The following is an 18,116-nucleotide window of genomic DNA, read 5'->3' as shown; positions in this document are numbered from 1 at the left end:
AGCCAGCCAACATGGATTCAGGAAAGGGAAGTCATGTTTGACGAACCTACTTCAATTTTTTGAGACAGAGAACATACAAATTGATAATGGAGAACTGGTGGATATTATACACTTGGATTTTCAGAAAGCGTTCAACAAGGTTCCACATGTGAGACTCCTCAGGAAACTGCAAGGCCATGGAATAGAAGGAGATATACTAAGATGGATAGGCAAATGGCTGGAGAACAGAAGGCAGAGAGTGGGCATAAATGGGAAGTTCTCGGACTGGGAGAATGTGACTAGCGGTGTGCCCCAGGGCTCGGTACTTAGGCCCATCTTATTTAATATTTTCATCAACGACCTAGAGGATGGAACATCCAGTGAGATCATCAAGTTTGCAGATGACACAAAGCTATGCCGGGCAATCAACTCGCAGAAGGACAGTGAGGAACTCCAGAGCGACTTGAGACAATTAGAGAAATGGGCAGACAAATGGCAGATGAAGTTTAATGTGGAAAAATGCAAAATGATGCAGTTAGGCAGAAAAAATAAGGAGCACAAGTATAGTATGTCAGGTGCAACTCTGGGAAGAACCGAACAGGAAAAGGACCTGGGTGTATAGTCGATGGAACCCTGAAGCCGTCGGCGCAATGCACGGCGGCAGCGAAGAACGCAAACAGAATGCTAGGCATGATAAAGAAGGGAATCGCGAGTAGATCGGAGAAAGTAATAATGCCGCTTTATAGAGCAATGGTCAGACCACACTTGGAATACTATGTCCAACATTGGTCTCCATACCTAAAGAAGGATATAAAAATACTCGAGAGGGTGCAGAAACGAGCAACGAAGCTAATAAAGAGCATGGAGAACTTGGAATACGAGGAACGACTCAAGAGACTGGGATTGTTCTCCCTCGAGAAGAGGAGACTGTGAGGGGATATGATCAAGATTTTCAAAATACTGAGAGGAATCGACAAAATAGAGCAGGAAAAAAATTATTTACAATGTCTAATGTGACACGGACAAGAGGATATGGACTGAAGCTAAGGGGGGACAAGTTCAGGACAAATATCAGAAAGTTCTGCTTCACGCAACGAGTGGTGGACACCTGGAATGCTCTCCCAGAAGAGGTAATTGTGGAATCCACCGTTTAGGATTTAAGGGTAAGTTAGATGTACATCTCCTTATGAGTGGCATAAAGTGACATGGGTAAGGGTAAGCTAGACACACATCTCCTTACGAGAAGCTTAGAGTGATATGGGGGTCTAAAACTATGCCAGGGTACATCTGGCGGTGCCTCCGTGTGTACGGATCGTCGGACTTGATGGACCTAGGGTCTGTTCCGAGGATGGCACTTCTTATGTTCTTATATTTACATTGGTGTGATATACAGGCCTCCTTCACAGACGGAAGAAGTAGACAGAGATTTAATAGCAGACATTCAGAATATATCTAAAAAAGGTGAAGTCTTGCCAATAGGTGATTTTAACATGCCGGATGTTGATTGGGGTATCCCTATTGTGGGTCTTCCTAAAAGCAGGGAGATCCTGGATTCTCTACAAGGAGAACTATTCCAGCAGTTGGTAATGGAACACACGTGAGATGGGGTGATACTGGACTTAGTGCTTACAAACGGGGAAAGTGTTTCTGATGTTACATTAGGTGATCATCCTAGCATCCAGTGATCACAGCATGGTATGGTTTAATATTAAGATGGGTAAATCAGCGGCACGTCATAGGCTCCGCCCCCAAGCCGGTACATGATATTTAATTTTGAGCTCCTTGCGGTGCATGCCACAAAGGCACGCAGCCTTTGTGTGCCTTTAAAATCTGATTTGCTAGATCTTTAAAAGGCCCCTCTATAGCCGGGCTTTTCAGCCTGCTGCTTTCCTTATCTTTTTTTCTTTCTCCTCTCTTGGAAAATGGTTTCTCCTACTCTCGAAGTTCCTGCTAACATTCCAGTTCTTTGGGGCCACCGACCTAACAGCACTAGAACTTTCACCCCTCACGCTACAAGCCACCAAGAAATTCCACTTGTAGCCCAAAATGCCTCTGCTTCCTTGCGTTCCTCTGTTATCCATACAGCTCTTGCCTCATCAGAATCATATCCTCTCCAACTCAAAATTGGCCTATTAAATACCCATTTAATCAAAACTAAATACCACTTTATTAAAGATCTGATCACTCAACATTCCCTCGACCTTTTATGCCTGACTGAAACCTGGCTCTCTGATGGCGAAGAAGCCTATCTATCTTATTCCTGCCCTCCTGGCTTTTCCTTCCTTTATAATCATCGCTCCCAAAACGTGGTGGAGGGTTTGCAGTTATTTCCCATGACGACTTGTCTATTTGTACGGAATGTTCACCTCTTAATTCAACTATTGAGTACCTATAATTTAAAATAGACTCCATCCCAAAAATGGATACCTTACTACTTTACCTTCCCCCTCCAATTGTGCAAGATGTCCTTTCTAATCTATATTTTGGACTAATAATCTAATTATTTTGGACTTTTGTTCATCCACTTTGAACCCCATGATCCTCGGTGACTTTAATATTCATTTTGATGATTCTAACAGTACCTTTATCTCAGAGGTTCTTACTCATTTCAATAACCTCAACCTACATAACATAACATCGTACTTCTTAACCGCGTAACCATGAGTTCTGTGCGATTTACAAAAGATTAAAATAAGAACAAGTTAAGGATGACTGAAGGAAAATTAAATGATCAGAAATTTAGAAAAAAGATATGTTTTCAATTGAGTTCTGAAGTATTTATATGAATGGGCTCCAAACAATAATAATATAAATTCTTTATCATGTGAGGCTGCCTGGAATGCCAAGGTATGATCATGAAATCTCTTACTTTTACAGCCTTGTACTGATGGAGAAATGAACAAGGCATCAGGACTAGTTGTTCTGTTCCATGGACTGATCATTTTCCTGTTTCAGTGAGTTACTCTGCTATACTTCCACATTTAAATTTAGAGCCAAAATCCATCAAATATCGAGATCTTAACAAACTCTCCACTGAAACCAGTAGCTCATCTTTTAGTCTAACATTTTCTAACTCCAACACAGCCTCGATAACCAACCACCTCCTTCAATGGAATAAAGCCACAAATGTCCTTATGGACAAATTAGCCCCTATTCAGACTACATTTATATCGCCTCAGAAACTTTCTAACTCATGGTATATTGATGAGCTAGCCCTTAAAAAAAAAAACAACTTAGAGCTTTAGAACGTAAGTGGAGACGGAACAAAATCCTTGCCAACTTGAATAAATTTAAAGAACAGTCAATATTCTACCAAGCCAAAATGAAATACTACACTACTCGATTCGAAAGAGCACAAAAACTCCTCGGCCATCTATTCAATATTAAAATCTATAAATCCCCCAACCTCAAACACTAAAGACGCCAAACATCAACCTGCCTACAGTCCAGGAACTTGCTTCCCATTTTTCCAATAAAGTTAATAATATCAGACAAAATCTGTCCACATCAAAGTCATCAACTCCAAATACTGATTCCACTGATTCAATTTTTCTCTCCTCTAAATGTGCCCGATTTAATCTCCCCAGCTTAAGCAAGATTGAACGACTCATTCAGAGTGTTAATACTAAGGGTTCACAGGATGAATCAATTACCCCATCTCTCCTTAAATGTTTTTTCCCAGTTTTCGGACCCTACATTCACACATTGGTTACAGAAAGTCTTCTATTCGAGGAATGGAAAGAAGCAAAACATTCGGCCAATCATAAAAGATCATAAAATCAATTCAGATGATAAATCAAACTATAGGCCTATAGCCAATATTCCATTCTTAGCAAAATTAACAGAAAAAGTCGTATTCACTCAAATCTCAAACATCTTACATCCTAACCAAACAGGTTTCAGGCAACATCACTCTACTGAGCGTTCACTAATAGGTATGCCAACGGTTATTCATTATCACCTCGATCACTACAAATCTGTTCTTTTAATCTCTCTCGACCTCTCCTCGGCATTTGATACCATCGATCACGACCTTCTTCTCGAACGGTTGGAAGCTATAGCCATTACCAGTCAGGTCCTGGCCTGGTTTCGCTTCTATTTCTTTAAACAATCTTTGGTAGTTTCATTTAACAATACTATCTCCGAAAAACTCATCTCTAATTTTGGAATTCCTCAAAGATCTATTCTGTCACCCCCTTCTGTTTAACATCTTTTTGGCTCCCCTGATGACCATTGTTCAGTCTATAGGATTCAATGCATTTGCTTATGCTGATGATATTCAACTTCTGCATTCTTTAGACCCTGAGAACCCATCAGAAATTGAATCTATTAATCAGAAGCTCAGGCAAATTCATCACTGGCTCGACTCAAATCGGTTGGTGCTCAATGCCAATAAGTCCAACATGATGCTCTTTCCTTTAAAAGAAGGACTTAAACTTCAATATCCCATTACATTGGTTGGCACTACTCTTCAAACAGTTACTTCCATAAAGATATTAGGGTTCATTTTCAATCATAAACTGTCCTTCCACGAGCATATCAGCAGTATAATCAAATCTACGTTTTTTAGATTACGACAGATTCGCTCAGTTTCAAGATGGTTAGAACCTAAATCTCTTAACATCTTAATCTACTCTTTGGTCATTTCCAGAACTGACTACTGTAAAGCCTTGTACTTTGGAATCCCTCTTAAAGAAATTAGGCGAGGATCTGAGAGCAGGACGCGCTGAGCTGCGTGTCCCAGGATCGCGTTCGTTGCAACTTTTCTAGCGGTTTTCACTTACCGCGATGCCGAAGAGACGGGGCCGGAGTGCCGCTTCTGCCTCACGGCGTCCTGGAGCCCCGGGTCTCGGAAGTATACAGGATCTTCTGCGGCGCATGCAGGAGGTCACAGCGACGTCGGAAGGCGGCCCGCAGAGGACACAAGGAGGGGAACCCGTTGTGGATGCTCCTGGGCCCGATACTACACTGAGCCCCGACGTTAGGGCACCGCCCCCGCAGCCCCAGACGACCAGCTCTCCCAGGGGCAGGGAAACCCCGGATTCACTGGTTTTCTCCTCTCCAGAGGCAAGGAAGGATTCACTGGAGAGTTTGGAGGTTGGGGCCCATTTTTCCAGGGCCCCCATGGAGGTATCTGGGAGAATACCATCTCAACACGAGGGGGAAGGGCAGAAGACACCCCTCGAAGGACTTCAGGATGGTGAGCACTTTACATTTACACAAACTCCAATTGTACTGATTAAACCTGCAGAAGTGACTTTAGACTCTATTTGGGACTTAATGGCTGGTTTTGTTAAAAATATTACTCCTACATTTCAACAAATTGAAGGGAAAATTAAGGAACACGATAAGGAATTGAAGAACTTAAGAGAAGAAACGAATACTTCTAACTCATCTATTCAAAAAATAGAAAAAGAAATTGTATCATCGAAACAAATTCAAGAGACCTTAGTTAAAGACAATATTTATTTAAGGAAGAAGATTGAAATGCTTGAGAACAACTCACGTAGCAATAATTTAAGGTTAATTAATTTTCCAAGACTCGAGTTGGTAACACCTAGAGATATGCTTAAGAGATATCTAGTGGAGACTTTAGAGATACCCGAAGATTCATTACCACCATTTTCAAGGGTTTATTATTTGCCTGATAAAGAACAAAATCAACAACCAAAAGTAAAATCTTCAGATCAAGAACCCTTAAACATTTCACAGATTTTAGAAACATCTGAGAAGGATTTAGCATCACCAGCCACTATGATTATTACTTTAGCTTTGCCAATTGATAAAACATGGTTGTTAAAACTTTACTTTAAAAATAGACAAAAAAGCTTTTTTGGTTATAAAATACAAATGTTCCCAGATTTGGCACGGGAGACACAAAGGCGCCGCCGTGAATTTCTTCTTTTGAAACCTGGGGTTTTATCTTTGGGGGCAACTTTTTATTTGAGACACCCGTGTAAATGTATTGTATATTACCGTACTCTTAAATATGTGTTTTTTGAACCATCACAACTGACCAATTTCGTGGTTATGTCTCGTCTGAATGTTAACAATCTTTGAGCCCTATAATTTGGATATTGTGACCCCATCTCAATGCTATAGCTCTCAGTTTCTTGTTATTATTACTGTTTTTCTTTATAATTTCGCCAATTTTCTTTAAATCTTGGATCTTAATTTGTGGACTTGAGCATAAATAGTATATTTGTTAACTTAGGAATTATATTACTATTGTATTTGATATCTATTCTATTCTTGCTTTCTGTACAAGTGTAATACTTGAAATTTAAGTTGAAAATAATAAAAAGAAATTAAAAAAAAAAAAGAAATTAGGCGACTGCAACTTATCCAAAATGCCTCTATCAGACTCATATGGAAAGCAAAGAAATGTGATCATATCTCATCACTTCTCAAAAAATCTCATTGGCTGCCAGTGGTACACCGAATTACTTACAAAATATGTTTACTCACCCTTAAATCGATACTTTATAAATCTTCCTCCTTCACTGACAGAGTCTTGATACCCTATGCCCCCACATGATCACTTAGATCCAATGATCAGCATTTGCTGGTCATCCCGTCTCTTAAATCCGTTAACACATGGAGACAATATTTTTTTTCAGTTGTCACCCCACAATTGTGGAACTCCCTTCCAATACATATAAGGGAAGAATATCTCATCGATAGGTATAAAAGCAAGTTAAAAGGATTTCTTTTTAAAGATGCTTTTGACTGCTAGATTCTTATAATTAGGTCATGCCTTTTAACCTCCACTTTTGATCTTTTTTTAATTTATTTATTTATTTGCCCCATCCTATTGTTAAATCCTTTACCCATCTCATTTTCTATTTTCTATTGTATTTCTTTCCCCTCTTACCTCTGCATATATTGTTGCATCCATGTTACCAACACTGTAGCCTTGTATTTGTATTTATTGATGTACTATTTTTAGACTTGTTCATTGCTTTATATTATGATTAAGCGATTCATCAAATTTTAAATAAACTTGAAATTTGTCAAGGAATTGTCTGGATGGGAACGTCTTGAAGGAGTGGAAATGCAGTGGGCAAAACTGAAAGGAGTAATTGTAAGAGCAACAAACCTTTCTATGAGGCAAGTAATTAAAAGTAAGAGGAAAAGAAGGCTGCTTTGGTTTTCAAAAGTAGTAGTGAGAAGGTAAGTAATAAGAGGTTAGCTTTCATAAACTACAAAAGATCACAGAAAGAGGAAGACAGGCAAAAATATCTGGAAAAGTTGAGAGAGGCTGGTCGTGTAGTCAGGAAAGCAAAGATGCAAATGGAAGAAAAAATAGCTGTCTTGGTAAAATGGGGAGACAAGACATTTTTTAGATATATTAGTGATAGGAAGAAGTGCAAAAGTGACATTGTGAGACTCGAAGGTGAAGGGGAGAAATATGTAGAAGCTGATAAAGAAAAGGCTGAATTGCTTAACAAATATTTCTGTTCTGTGTTTACGGCCGAAGCACCAGGAAAAGGACCGCAGAAGACAAACAAAATAAGGATCCAGGAATGGTAGACTCTGATCGATTTTCAGAGGGGTGTGTTCATGAGGAGCTAGCTAAAATAAAAGTAGACAAAGTGATGGGACTGAATGGTGTACATCCGGGGGTGCTGAAGGAACTTAGAGAAGTTCCGGTGGCTCTGCTGACTGACTTTTTCAATGAGTCTCTAAGGTCGGGAGTGGTATCAGAGGACTGAAGAAGGGTGGATGTGGCCCCTCTCCACAGAAGTGGAAGAAAGAAAGAAAGCCGGTAAGTCTGACTTCTGTGGTAAGCAAATTAATGGAAATACTTTTAAAACAGAGAATGGTGAAGTTTCTGGAAGCCTGTGGATTACAGGACTGGAGGCAACATGGATTCACTAGAGCTAGGTCTTGTCAGACAAATCTGATCAATTTCTTTGACTGGGTGACCAGAGAATTGGATAGAGGATGTGCGCTAGATGAGATGTATTTAGATTTTAGCAAAGCCTTTGACAGTGTACCACACAAACGTCTAATAAATAAACTGAGTTCCCTCGGGATGGGTCCCATATTGATGGACTGGATCAAGAACTGGGTCATGGATTTGATATGCTACCTTTCTTGGGCACAGTCAGTGGTTTACATATACCATTTGCAGGTACCTTTTCTGTCCTTAGTGGGCTTAAAATCTGAGTTATGTACCTGGGGCAATGGAGGGTTAAGTGAGTTGCCCAGGTTCTTAGTCCAGTGCACTAACCAGCAGTTGACCCCTTAAGTAGGGTATGAGATGCAGCATCCACGCACTTGCTGTAGCATTTGAAGATATGCTTTTAGCTGCAGCATGGAAGTGTGTAGCCTCAGATGCAGTGGCTACATGTGATGCCAGTTACCGCAGCTGTTTCTACCAATGTGTTGCTAGAATGGTTCCAGCCACCGCTACCACCTCTGACTCCAGCTACCATGTTGGCCTGTATGGCACTAACTGTCACGATTGACTATTTGGCATCGGCCATAGCTTCAGTCACTTCTATAATTCCTGCTCTAGCCATAGGCTCCAGCTGCTGATACATTTACTTATGGTGCTTGACTGCCTCGGTAGACCGTCTTCTCTTGTTTAGGTGCTTCATCTACTCTGTACTATTTAGTACAGTTTTGCTAGTTGTCCCTTTATTCTCGGAAAAGGATGATTCTTCAAGTTGTCACTGAAAGCACAGTGGTTTTTCAGCTCCTGATAGTTTTCTTGTTATATTCTCTTCTCTGGATATTCAACTTCTTCAGGCGGTCTATTGTAGTTACAATATTCTCTTTATAGATATGCTTTCATCTTGGGCTGTTGCCTTCAAAGACCCATTCAAGAAAAATCCCCAGTTGGGGTTGTTTCGTGCTTTACAGATTTTTCCATGGTCTGTTAATTCTATTTTCTATTGTTGCTATCATGGGACTCGCTTCCTTTGCCTCTTCCATACCTTTGTTTTTACAGAGTTGTCCTAATTGGTCTTTGTTCTCTCTACTGGGTTCCACTGGAAAGGATCCCAAAGGCTATTCCAGTTTTTCTTGAGTGTTTCAATCTTTTAGGGCAAGATTCTCAAAACTTTAACGCAGTTGCTAAACTATTTTCCGGCAGCTTAACCTGCACATATTTTAGTGGCGGATTATCAAAATGGATTATCTCTGTCTTTAGTGAGGTTTCTATCAGTCTCCGACAATGGCATGTTGAGGACATTACTTTGCTACATGCCATTGGTGTGGACTGGTCTGATAGGATGCTAAAGAAGGAAAAGTTATACATTAATTCATTTAGTGCTATCAGACCAGTCTAAAATCCCTCCTTGGTTGCTTGTGTTGTATTGGCTACAAGCTTTCTTTTAAGTTTTCCTAACTTATTGTATGTCGCACGTCTTGTGATGCAGTGAAATATCTGCCTGTCAATAGGGCTGATAAAGTTAGGACCTGATTGTTTCAATATTAGCATTGCTAGACGATTTGAAGTACTGAACATTTCTACACTGCATGATACCATTAAGGGGCAAATCGCTTGAGAACTATTTTCATGCTTTGTCTCCATGCACTGGTAGATGGACATAACCCACTGGTCTAGACTGGTTTGATAGCACTACAGGAAAGAAAGTTATCACATTTCCTTATGGAAATCCTATTAGGCACTCTTGGAAACATGGAAGGTATCAAAACATAAGGAAAAGAAATCCCTAAAAAGTATATACCACAGAAAAATACTATAATATCAGAGCAATGTACTCAAATTGCAAAGTTAGAAATATGTTACATATTTATTAATTTAAAATTTGCAAAAATATCACAAACTTTTCATAGAATAGCATACACAGAACACCATACAAACACTACAAACAAAATATAACAACATATAACATGTACCATATAACAAGCACTATCAAACCAAGCTGGAAAAGGCCACACAAAAGATCATACAATGATATATAAATATAGCTGTGTTCAAAAGTTCATAGATCACTTAGTTTGAAAGTTCAAAGTCTTCCTGGAACAATGTCCACGAGGAGTAAAGCAAGCAAGATGATTGTGGGCCATCCAGAAAGGAAAAAAAACAAAAAACCAACATCCCAGGCAGATAAGAGTTCAAATCCAACCTCCATATCACAAAGTGCAGGTGCAAGTGCAAACGTGCTGTCAGTAATAAGTTAGATAATCAAGAAGGTCTCAAACCAAGAGGACAGAGAGCATTTTCAAAATCTTCACAAGCAGAGATGAAATGCCATAACAGGCAACCGATCTTCTAACATCTCCTCACACTTCCTCAACACAGGCCGTGTTTCGATGAAATCTTTGTCAAGAGGAAGAAAGCAACTAAAATAGAATAAAACAAAAGCAAATGTACACTACACTGACATGAGCAGAAACAAAAACATATCACAAAACACAAAATATAAACTGACTAATAGCAATCATACCAGAGCAAATGCAAAGAGCAACGCTGAGTATACCCAGCAGTATGAAAAAAGGCAAGGCAAAACATAGACATGGCATGAACAACGGATAGAAGATATGAGGACACTGAACATACGATTGAAACTGTAGTGGAAAGCTGCTTTATATTTGATATACTGCTTAAGATGTTATGGCATATTTTATTTGTAAGTGAGGAGAAGAGGCATGTGACAACACCCCTTTTCAGAAAGGATCCCCTGCACATGCTAAAACCAGAGTGCAGGCAACAGTCTGGCTCTGAACACTGGGTACACCTGGTGGAGTCTGAGGACACATCAGTATGCTTTGGCATGCTTATTGGGAAATGCTGGGTCCTTGGCATTGAGGTATTTGTCATATATAAATAAAAATTGTATTGAAGTTGATTGAATTGCCTCTCCATTCTGTTGTTGATATTACTCTTTGATCTATTTCCCCAGATTGGGTCACACATTAAGAACCGCGTTCAGGAGCTGGGACACGGATGTGCTGCATTGGTGACAAAGGCAGGGGCTTTACAATGCAGCCCCAATGATACCTACACCAAGAAGGAACTGATAGAGTGTGCCCGCAGGGTTTCTGAAAAGGTAATTGTCCTTAGTCTTGGACAGAGAGCATCACTCTATCTATTGTATCCATCCCCAGCGCACACACATGTTTTACACTATAATAATAATTTATTTTTTGTATACCGCTATACCAAAAGTTCAAAGTAAAAAAAATACATACAATCAATATATATAAAGTACATTAAAACAGTCAAAAAATGCATCAATTAAAAGTTGAAAAGCAGGAAAAGTAAACAGTGCCACAACTAAGATGTAAACATGTCAAACAGGCATGTCTTTAGTGATTTTCTAAAGTCAGAATAAGAAGTAGCCTCTAATATAGGTTTTCCAAGCCTGAAATGGAACATTCTATCAAAAAACTTCTTATAGTGACATGATTTTAGAGAAGGGTAATTAAATAAATTTATCCTGCGTGTGCTTTTATTAGAATAATTCAAAGAGTGGCAAACTCCTGTATATATATTCCACCATGCTTCAGGGTATTCTACCACCCCCCCTTCCACAGTGACTTATATATTCCTCAATTTAAGTGTATAGGAAGGGGAATAGCCAGTAGGAAAAAGGAGGTAATAATGTCCCTGTATACAATTTTTGGAGACCGCACCTTTAAAAAAAATATAAACATGATGGAGTCGGTCCAGAGGAAGGTGTGTGGGAACAGACTTAAAGATCTCAATATGTATAGAGATGTTTAAATATCTACATGGCATAAATGTGCATGAAAGGAAGCTCCGTAATGAGGGGGCATGGGATGAATAGAAAGTAGCCTCAGAAAATACTTTTTCATGGAAAGGGTGGTGAATGTGTAGAATGGCCTCCTGGTGGAGATGAAAAATGTGTCTGAATTCAAGGATTCTTAGGCTAAGTCCATTGGATCTCTAAGTGAGAAGAAGGGATAGCTCTTTATCTGTCTTCATTTTTCTCTGTTTGATGCTGTCAGAGTATGTGGCATCTGATCTCAGTCTCTAGTAAATTAAACTGAGATCATACTTCACATATCCTGGCTTTACTAACCCATTTGGAGAAAGTGCCCCCTAAAAGACAAATTCCTGTACCTTCCCAACATGCTGTAGGATCTGCCCTCTGGATATCGACACTGCTCTTCATTGAAAAAAGGCAGGGGCAGGTGTCAGAATGCTTGGAGGGGGGTAAATAAATAGAAAGATGCAGAATATCCAGAAGGCGTTGAAACATGCAGGATTGAGTGTGGACAGGGAGTGATGATAACAGTAAAGTTCACTTCTTTTCTACATCCTGCCCTGTACTTCTGCCTATTCTGCATCTACTCCCTCTCCCAACCATGCATAAGAACATAAGAATCGCCTCTGCTGAGTCAGACCGTAGGTCCATCATGCCCAGCAGTCCGCTCCCGCGGTGGCCCCCCAGTTCAATGACCTATAAGTGATCTATTACTCTAAAGCATTTGTACTGTATAGTACCCCTCTAATTATACCCTTCAATCCCCTTTTCCTTCAGGAATTTGTCCAGTCCCATTTTGAAACCCAAAATCGTACTCTGCTTTACTACCTCCTCCGGAAGTGCATTCCAGGTGTCTTACCGCCCTTTGAGTGAAGAAGAACTTCCTGGCATTTGTTCTGAATCTATCTCCCTTCAATTTTTCCGAATGCCCTCTAGTTCTTGTTGCCCCCGCTAGTCTGAAGAATCTGTCCCTCTCTACCTTTTCTATACCTTTCATGATCTTGTAAGTTTCTATCATGCAGCTACCTGAACTATAAGGTGCCACCCTTTTGATAGTACAGCAGTCTCATATATTTCCCAGCATGCCTTTGGCTATCCATACATAGGCTCCTCCCATCCATACACTGACATTCTCCATCCATACACTGACATTCTCCCCCATACAGTATCTCAGCATGTTTCAGTGTATCTGTATACAACTGTCCTATCCATGCACTGACACACCATCATAGCTCTCCCAGTAGGCTTCAGGTTACCTGTACTTTGAAACACTCCTTCATACAGTGAGAATAGACTGATGCAAAGCCCAGTACCTGCCATCCCCTCACGGATTTCATCTCCATATACGCACATGCTGATGCTATCCATATAGGAACTAATCCTGTTGATCTTATGTATATCCTCTCTCTCTCTCTCTCTCTCTCTCTCTCAGTACAGGTTTTTCCTCTTGTTCTCTCTCATATATTCTGTTCTTTTCTTTCCTTAGGTTTCCCATGTCTTGGCTGCTTTACAGGCTGGTAATAGAGGTACGCAAGCGTGCATTACTGCTGCTAGTGCAGTGTCTGGCATCATCGCTGACCTCGATACCACCATCATGTTTGCCACAGCAGGCACGCTGAACCGGGAGAATGCGGAGACTTTTGCTGATCACAGGTAGACCACATGGACTTGTATCTCTTCCTCCTTCGAGAAGGAAGATGTGTTTCTGTTAGGAATGCTGACGGGAGTATGGTATAATTCACTCTACAGTGAGGACTAGAAATCTAACAACAGGTTTCTCTGCAGTAGAACAATCAGAATACAGTACTCCCCCAAAATTCGCGGGGGTTCCATTCCAGGAATCCCTGCGAATCTTGAAAAACTGCGAATACGGAGAGGGAAGCAGGAGAGAGCAGCTGGAGTGCCGGCGGGTGAAGGAAATCACTCGCTGTATGCTCCAACCGCCTCTTCCTGCACTAAAGTCGGGCCTTAACAATCAGGAGCTGCGAGTCAAAGCAGCTCCTGATTGGTAAGGCCTGACTTTAGTGCAGGAAGAGGCGGTCGGAGCATACAGCGAGTGATTTCCTTCATTCGCCGGCACTCCGGCTGCTCTCTCCTGCCTTTCCAGCTGTCCTCTTCTGGTCAGCAGTCGCGGTCGTAAAATACCGTGAATGACTGGGATAGCGAACCGCCGACCACGAATGACCGGAGGAACACTGTAGAAGTGTGTTCCTTAATTTCTTCCATCTCCTCTCCTCTGTCCCTCACATTTTGGAGGAATGGTGGGAGAGGACAGGTATGATAGACACCTTGAAATACTTACATGACATAAATGCACAAGAGGTGAGTCTTTTGGTTGAAAGGAAACTCTGGAATGGGGGCACAGAATGAAGGTGAAACGAGACAGACTCAGAAGCAATAACTTCCGCACAAAAAGGATGGTGAATTTATTTATTTACAGTATAATGCTTGATGTACAGCAAATTATTCATCGGTGACATCTGTGCAGTTTACAACAACAAAACAAGGTAAAGGAGAGAGGGAGAGCCAGAGAAGCAACAGACGGGGGGAAATTGGGGGCAGGAGATGGGGAGCTGAAGGCCTCACAGATTGTAACTTGGAGGAGGAAGGGAGTTCTAAAGTTTGGGACCATAAGACGCACCCTAGATTTACAGGAGGAAAACATTCTGAACTAAATTGTATGATAATATATACCAGTCCCGCGAGAACTGATAGCAGCCATTCAGAAAGCAGCACGGATCCAGGCAGGAGCGTGGAAAGCTCGCTCTTACCGACTGATACACCGCTGGATCACCAGGCTATAAGGGGCATTTAAAAAGGTGCGGGGGTGATTTAAAAAGGTATGATGGGGAGGTGTTTTAAAAAGGTACATGGGGTGGTAAAAATTTGTATCTTCGTTGCATAAGATGCACCGACATTTCCACCCACTTTTTTTTGGAGGGGGTAGTGCATCTTATGGAGTGAAAAATACGGTAGATAGCTAAAGGCTGTTTCACCTGAAATTGTGAGCTGAAGAGAGGAGAGAGGGAGAAGTGTGAGGAGATTGAGATTGGAAAAATGGAGGAAGCAACAGGAGTAGATAGAATCAGAAGGTTGATATAAGCAGGTACAAATGGGAGGCAGCCTTTGAAAACTAGAACGTTATTCAAAACGGGTTGCCAATGTTCTGAGAATAAGAGAGGAGTGACATGATGGAAACAGGAGGAATTAGACAGCAATGAACTGGATGAGCTGCAAGCATTTGATGGAGTGAATGGAGAGACTAGCATAGAGGGAGTTGAAGTAGACGATGATGATGACAGTAATTAACAGAAGAGTGCAAACTAGATGAGAAGAAAGAAAGAATTGGACTGAGCTAACGAGATGTAATGCAGAGAAAGATGAGTGACCCAAGTGTCAGTTTGGATCTTGGTCAGTGGTGGAGACAAAAAACATATCTGAATTCAAGTATGCTTGGGACAAGTCCATAGGATCTCTGAAGGGATAGTCCATGGACAGACTTCATTTTTCTGTGTCTCTGTTTTTGGCATTTCCTTCCTCTCACACAACTCCTTTGCTAATATTTGTAGGGAGGGGATCCTGAAGACAGCGAAGGCCCTGGTAGAGGACACCAAGGTGTTGGTACAAAACGCCACAGCTAGCCAGGAGAAGCTGGCTCAAGCTGCTCAGTCTTCTGTGGCTACTATCACACGCCTGGCTGAGGTAGTGAAGTTGGGAGCTGCAAGTCTGGGAGCTGAAGACCCTGAGACCCAGGTAGATGCAACCTTTCACTGTCACCTCTTTTCCTCCATTATAAACCATGTAAGTAGGCCTTTCTCCTTTCTCTGCTCTAACCAGTCTAATGTGCTAGCTTTATGGGCCTCTTCTCCTCCCGCACAACGTATTGCATTCTCGTCCTCCTCATCTCCTGACATCTGTAATGCACCTGCCTTCTTCCTACTCTCAGCTGAAACTTCCAGGATATTAGTGTGTCTTTTGTCTTGTAATTCATATGATGCATCCCTCCTTTCCTCTTCATCCCATGGTTATGTTCATCTACCAGCAAGTGGAGATAGAATGATACAGTTCTCTGCCTGTACAGTTGCCCTTAGAAGGAGCAACATCTCCCTAAGCGCTCAAAGCTGCAAGCATACAGAAAAAAGAGAGATATTTCATCAATCACAGGCATTCAGAATTGCATACACACAAAAGAGACATTCCGTCAGGGTGGCAAACAGAAGGTTCACTGAACATGGGAAAGAGCTAATTATCTATAGGTTCTGCTTCCATTGGCCCTTCCTGACCTGCAGTTTTTAAGTGTCAGTATTCTCATATGAATCATAATTATGCTTTCTGTTATAATGAGATCACACACAGGCATTTGTGGTTCCTTTCAAGGGTACCACTAATTGGACTTGACTATTGATGAGGCAAAGCCAGATGTTCAAGATGGGGCAAAAAGGCACCAAAATACCCATCATTCTGACACTCTATGCCTCATACCCAGGGATACCTATTCTATTACAGTTATGCCTTATCTGATGGGACAAAAAATTTTGCTAAAGGGCCTTGGGCCAGTGTTCCAGGACGCAATTATTTATTTATTCAGTTTTCTATACCGTTCTCCCAGGAGAGCCCAGAACGGTTTACATGAGTTTATTCAGGTACTCAAGCATTTTTCCCTGTCTGTCCTGGTGGGCTTACAATCTATCTAATGTACCTGGGGCAATAGAGGGGGGGGGTTAAGTGATTTGCCCAGGGTCACAAGGAGCATCGTGGGTTTGAACCCACAATCCAAAGAAATCTAAGGAAAGGACATATATAACCACCAAAGTACTCAAATTATGTCCTATTGGAAACACAACAGGGGAACCCACTGAGACGCTACAAGGAATACCCACTGCCCCGCAATCCCAGGGTGCTTTAACCACTGCGCCACATACTCCCCCTAAAGAGAATAGCCTTCATGATGATTGAAGAAAGGCAGGACAGGCACAAAAAGTTAATTAGAAAGCCAAAGAGAAGTAGGCCAGCATCTTGCATAGGAATTCAGTGAATTTTCTCCACCCAACTTTCTTGGAATTAACCCTTTCTTTCTCTGTTTGCCCAACGGTGTTTCAGCTCTGCCAGGCCTAGTGCATGTGTCAAAAAAAATTAAGGCTGTTGATACTGATTGAATTAAGCTCCAGGCACTAACACTGACTCTTGCTATGATTAGGTCCTGGTCTATACAGCTTCAGAGTTATTCAGGTGTACACTTGCTGTTTTTGTTACCACTGCACACTGAGTAGAAGATGTGAACATATTATCCAAGAAGATGTCTAAATCATTTTCCTTAGCAGTGATTCTAATGTAGAACCTAGCACTTGTCCACATTCAATTTCCTTTACTCTTTGGATGCCCCGTAGGGTTGTCCAAGAAAGCCTAAAGTTGGAGAAATTTTACTAATTGAAGTTTTTCCCATCGATTTGTATGTGCTTGATCACAAAATATTTTTTGTACAATTTTTTTAGGCCCATCCTGGGGTCACTCAAAGCCAATGAATGAAAGCACCACCAAAATCTGTTTTTTACCCCCTTAAAATCACTGATAATTTTGCTTTAAACAGGTGATAATAATGCTATCATTATGCTATGGATGTAGATTAAATGTGTAAATATAAGTAAATATGACATTAGAAAGGCAAAAGAATTTCTTGGTTACAATTCAGATGGAGCACGTGACATGCATGACTTTGCAGTTACTGATGTCTTGTTGAAGAAGTTATCTAACCACCAAAGGGACCTGACTTTTCAGCAAACATGCTTTAATCACTGACAATGTCAAACTGGATTTTGCTTCAAAACTGTTGAACACACCAGTGCCCAAACAGTTTCGTTGGGGCAAACTGGTTTTCAAGCAGGTAAATCGAAGCACGTCACTGGGAGAATTGGTTGAACCTGAATCACAGCCGAGCAAGGTGTCAACTGGCATCACCACAGACCCAGTGTAGCATGAAGTTTTATTGCGAGGAACTGAACAGCATTGCAGGCTTTATCCTGACCATCTCGTCTATTTGGAACACCATTGGTGTACAGATGTGGCTATTAGCAAAGTATGTTACATTTCTGTTATTTTCTACATTAAAGTGTAGATTCTACTACTACAACTATTATTTCTATAGTGCTACCAGACATACGCAGCGCAGTACAGAGTCACGAAGAAGGCAGTCCCTGCTCAAAAGAGCTTACAGTCTAAACAGACAAAAGTTAAGGGGACTAGTTAATTTGCTGGCTGGGTATTGAAGGTTCATTTAAGAAAATATAGCTAGACTTTTTGCATAAAATGTCTTTTTATCAAGGTATCATTGCTGAGTGTGAAAACATAAAAGTTATAGCTATAATACCAAGAAATTTGCTCCATTAAGCAAAATAATAGCACTTTTTTTTTTTTTTTTTAAGAAAAACTGAG

General features: G+C 40.9%; 1 protein-coding gene across 2 annotated transcripts in view; it reads left to right on the top strand.

Annotated features, from left to right (window-relative positions):
• Positions 1–18,116, top strand: part of TLN1 (talin 1) — a 690,102-nt gene that overhangs the window by 574,739 nt on the left and 97,247 nt on the right. For both annotated transcript variants that reach the window (XM_033937496.1, XM_033937486.1), the window contains 3 exons: positions 10,860–11,006; positions 13,174–13,340; positions 15,257–15,440. In XM_033937496.1, coding sequence (XP_033793387.1) covers positions 10,860–11,006; positions 13,174–13,340; positions 15,257–15,440 — 498 coding nt within the window. The remainder of the gene's footprint in view (positions 1–10,859; positions 11,007–13,173; positions 13,341–15,256; positions 15,441–18,116) is intronic.

Source organism: Geotrypetes seraphini, chromosome 1 (assembly GCF_902459505.1).
Source record: "Geotrypetes seraphini chromosome 1, aGeoSer1.1, whole genome shotgun sequence".
NCBI lineage: Eukaryota > Metazoa > Chordata > Amphibia > Gymnophiona > Dermophiidae > Geotrypetes > Geotrypetes seraphini.
This window is presented reverse-complemented; position numbering and strand designations above follow the sequence as displayed.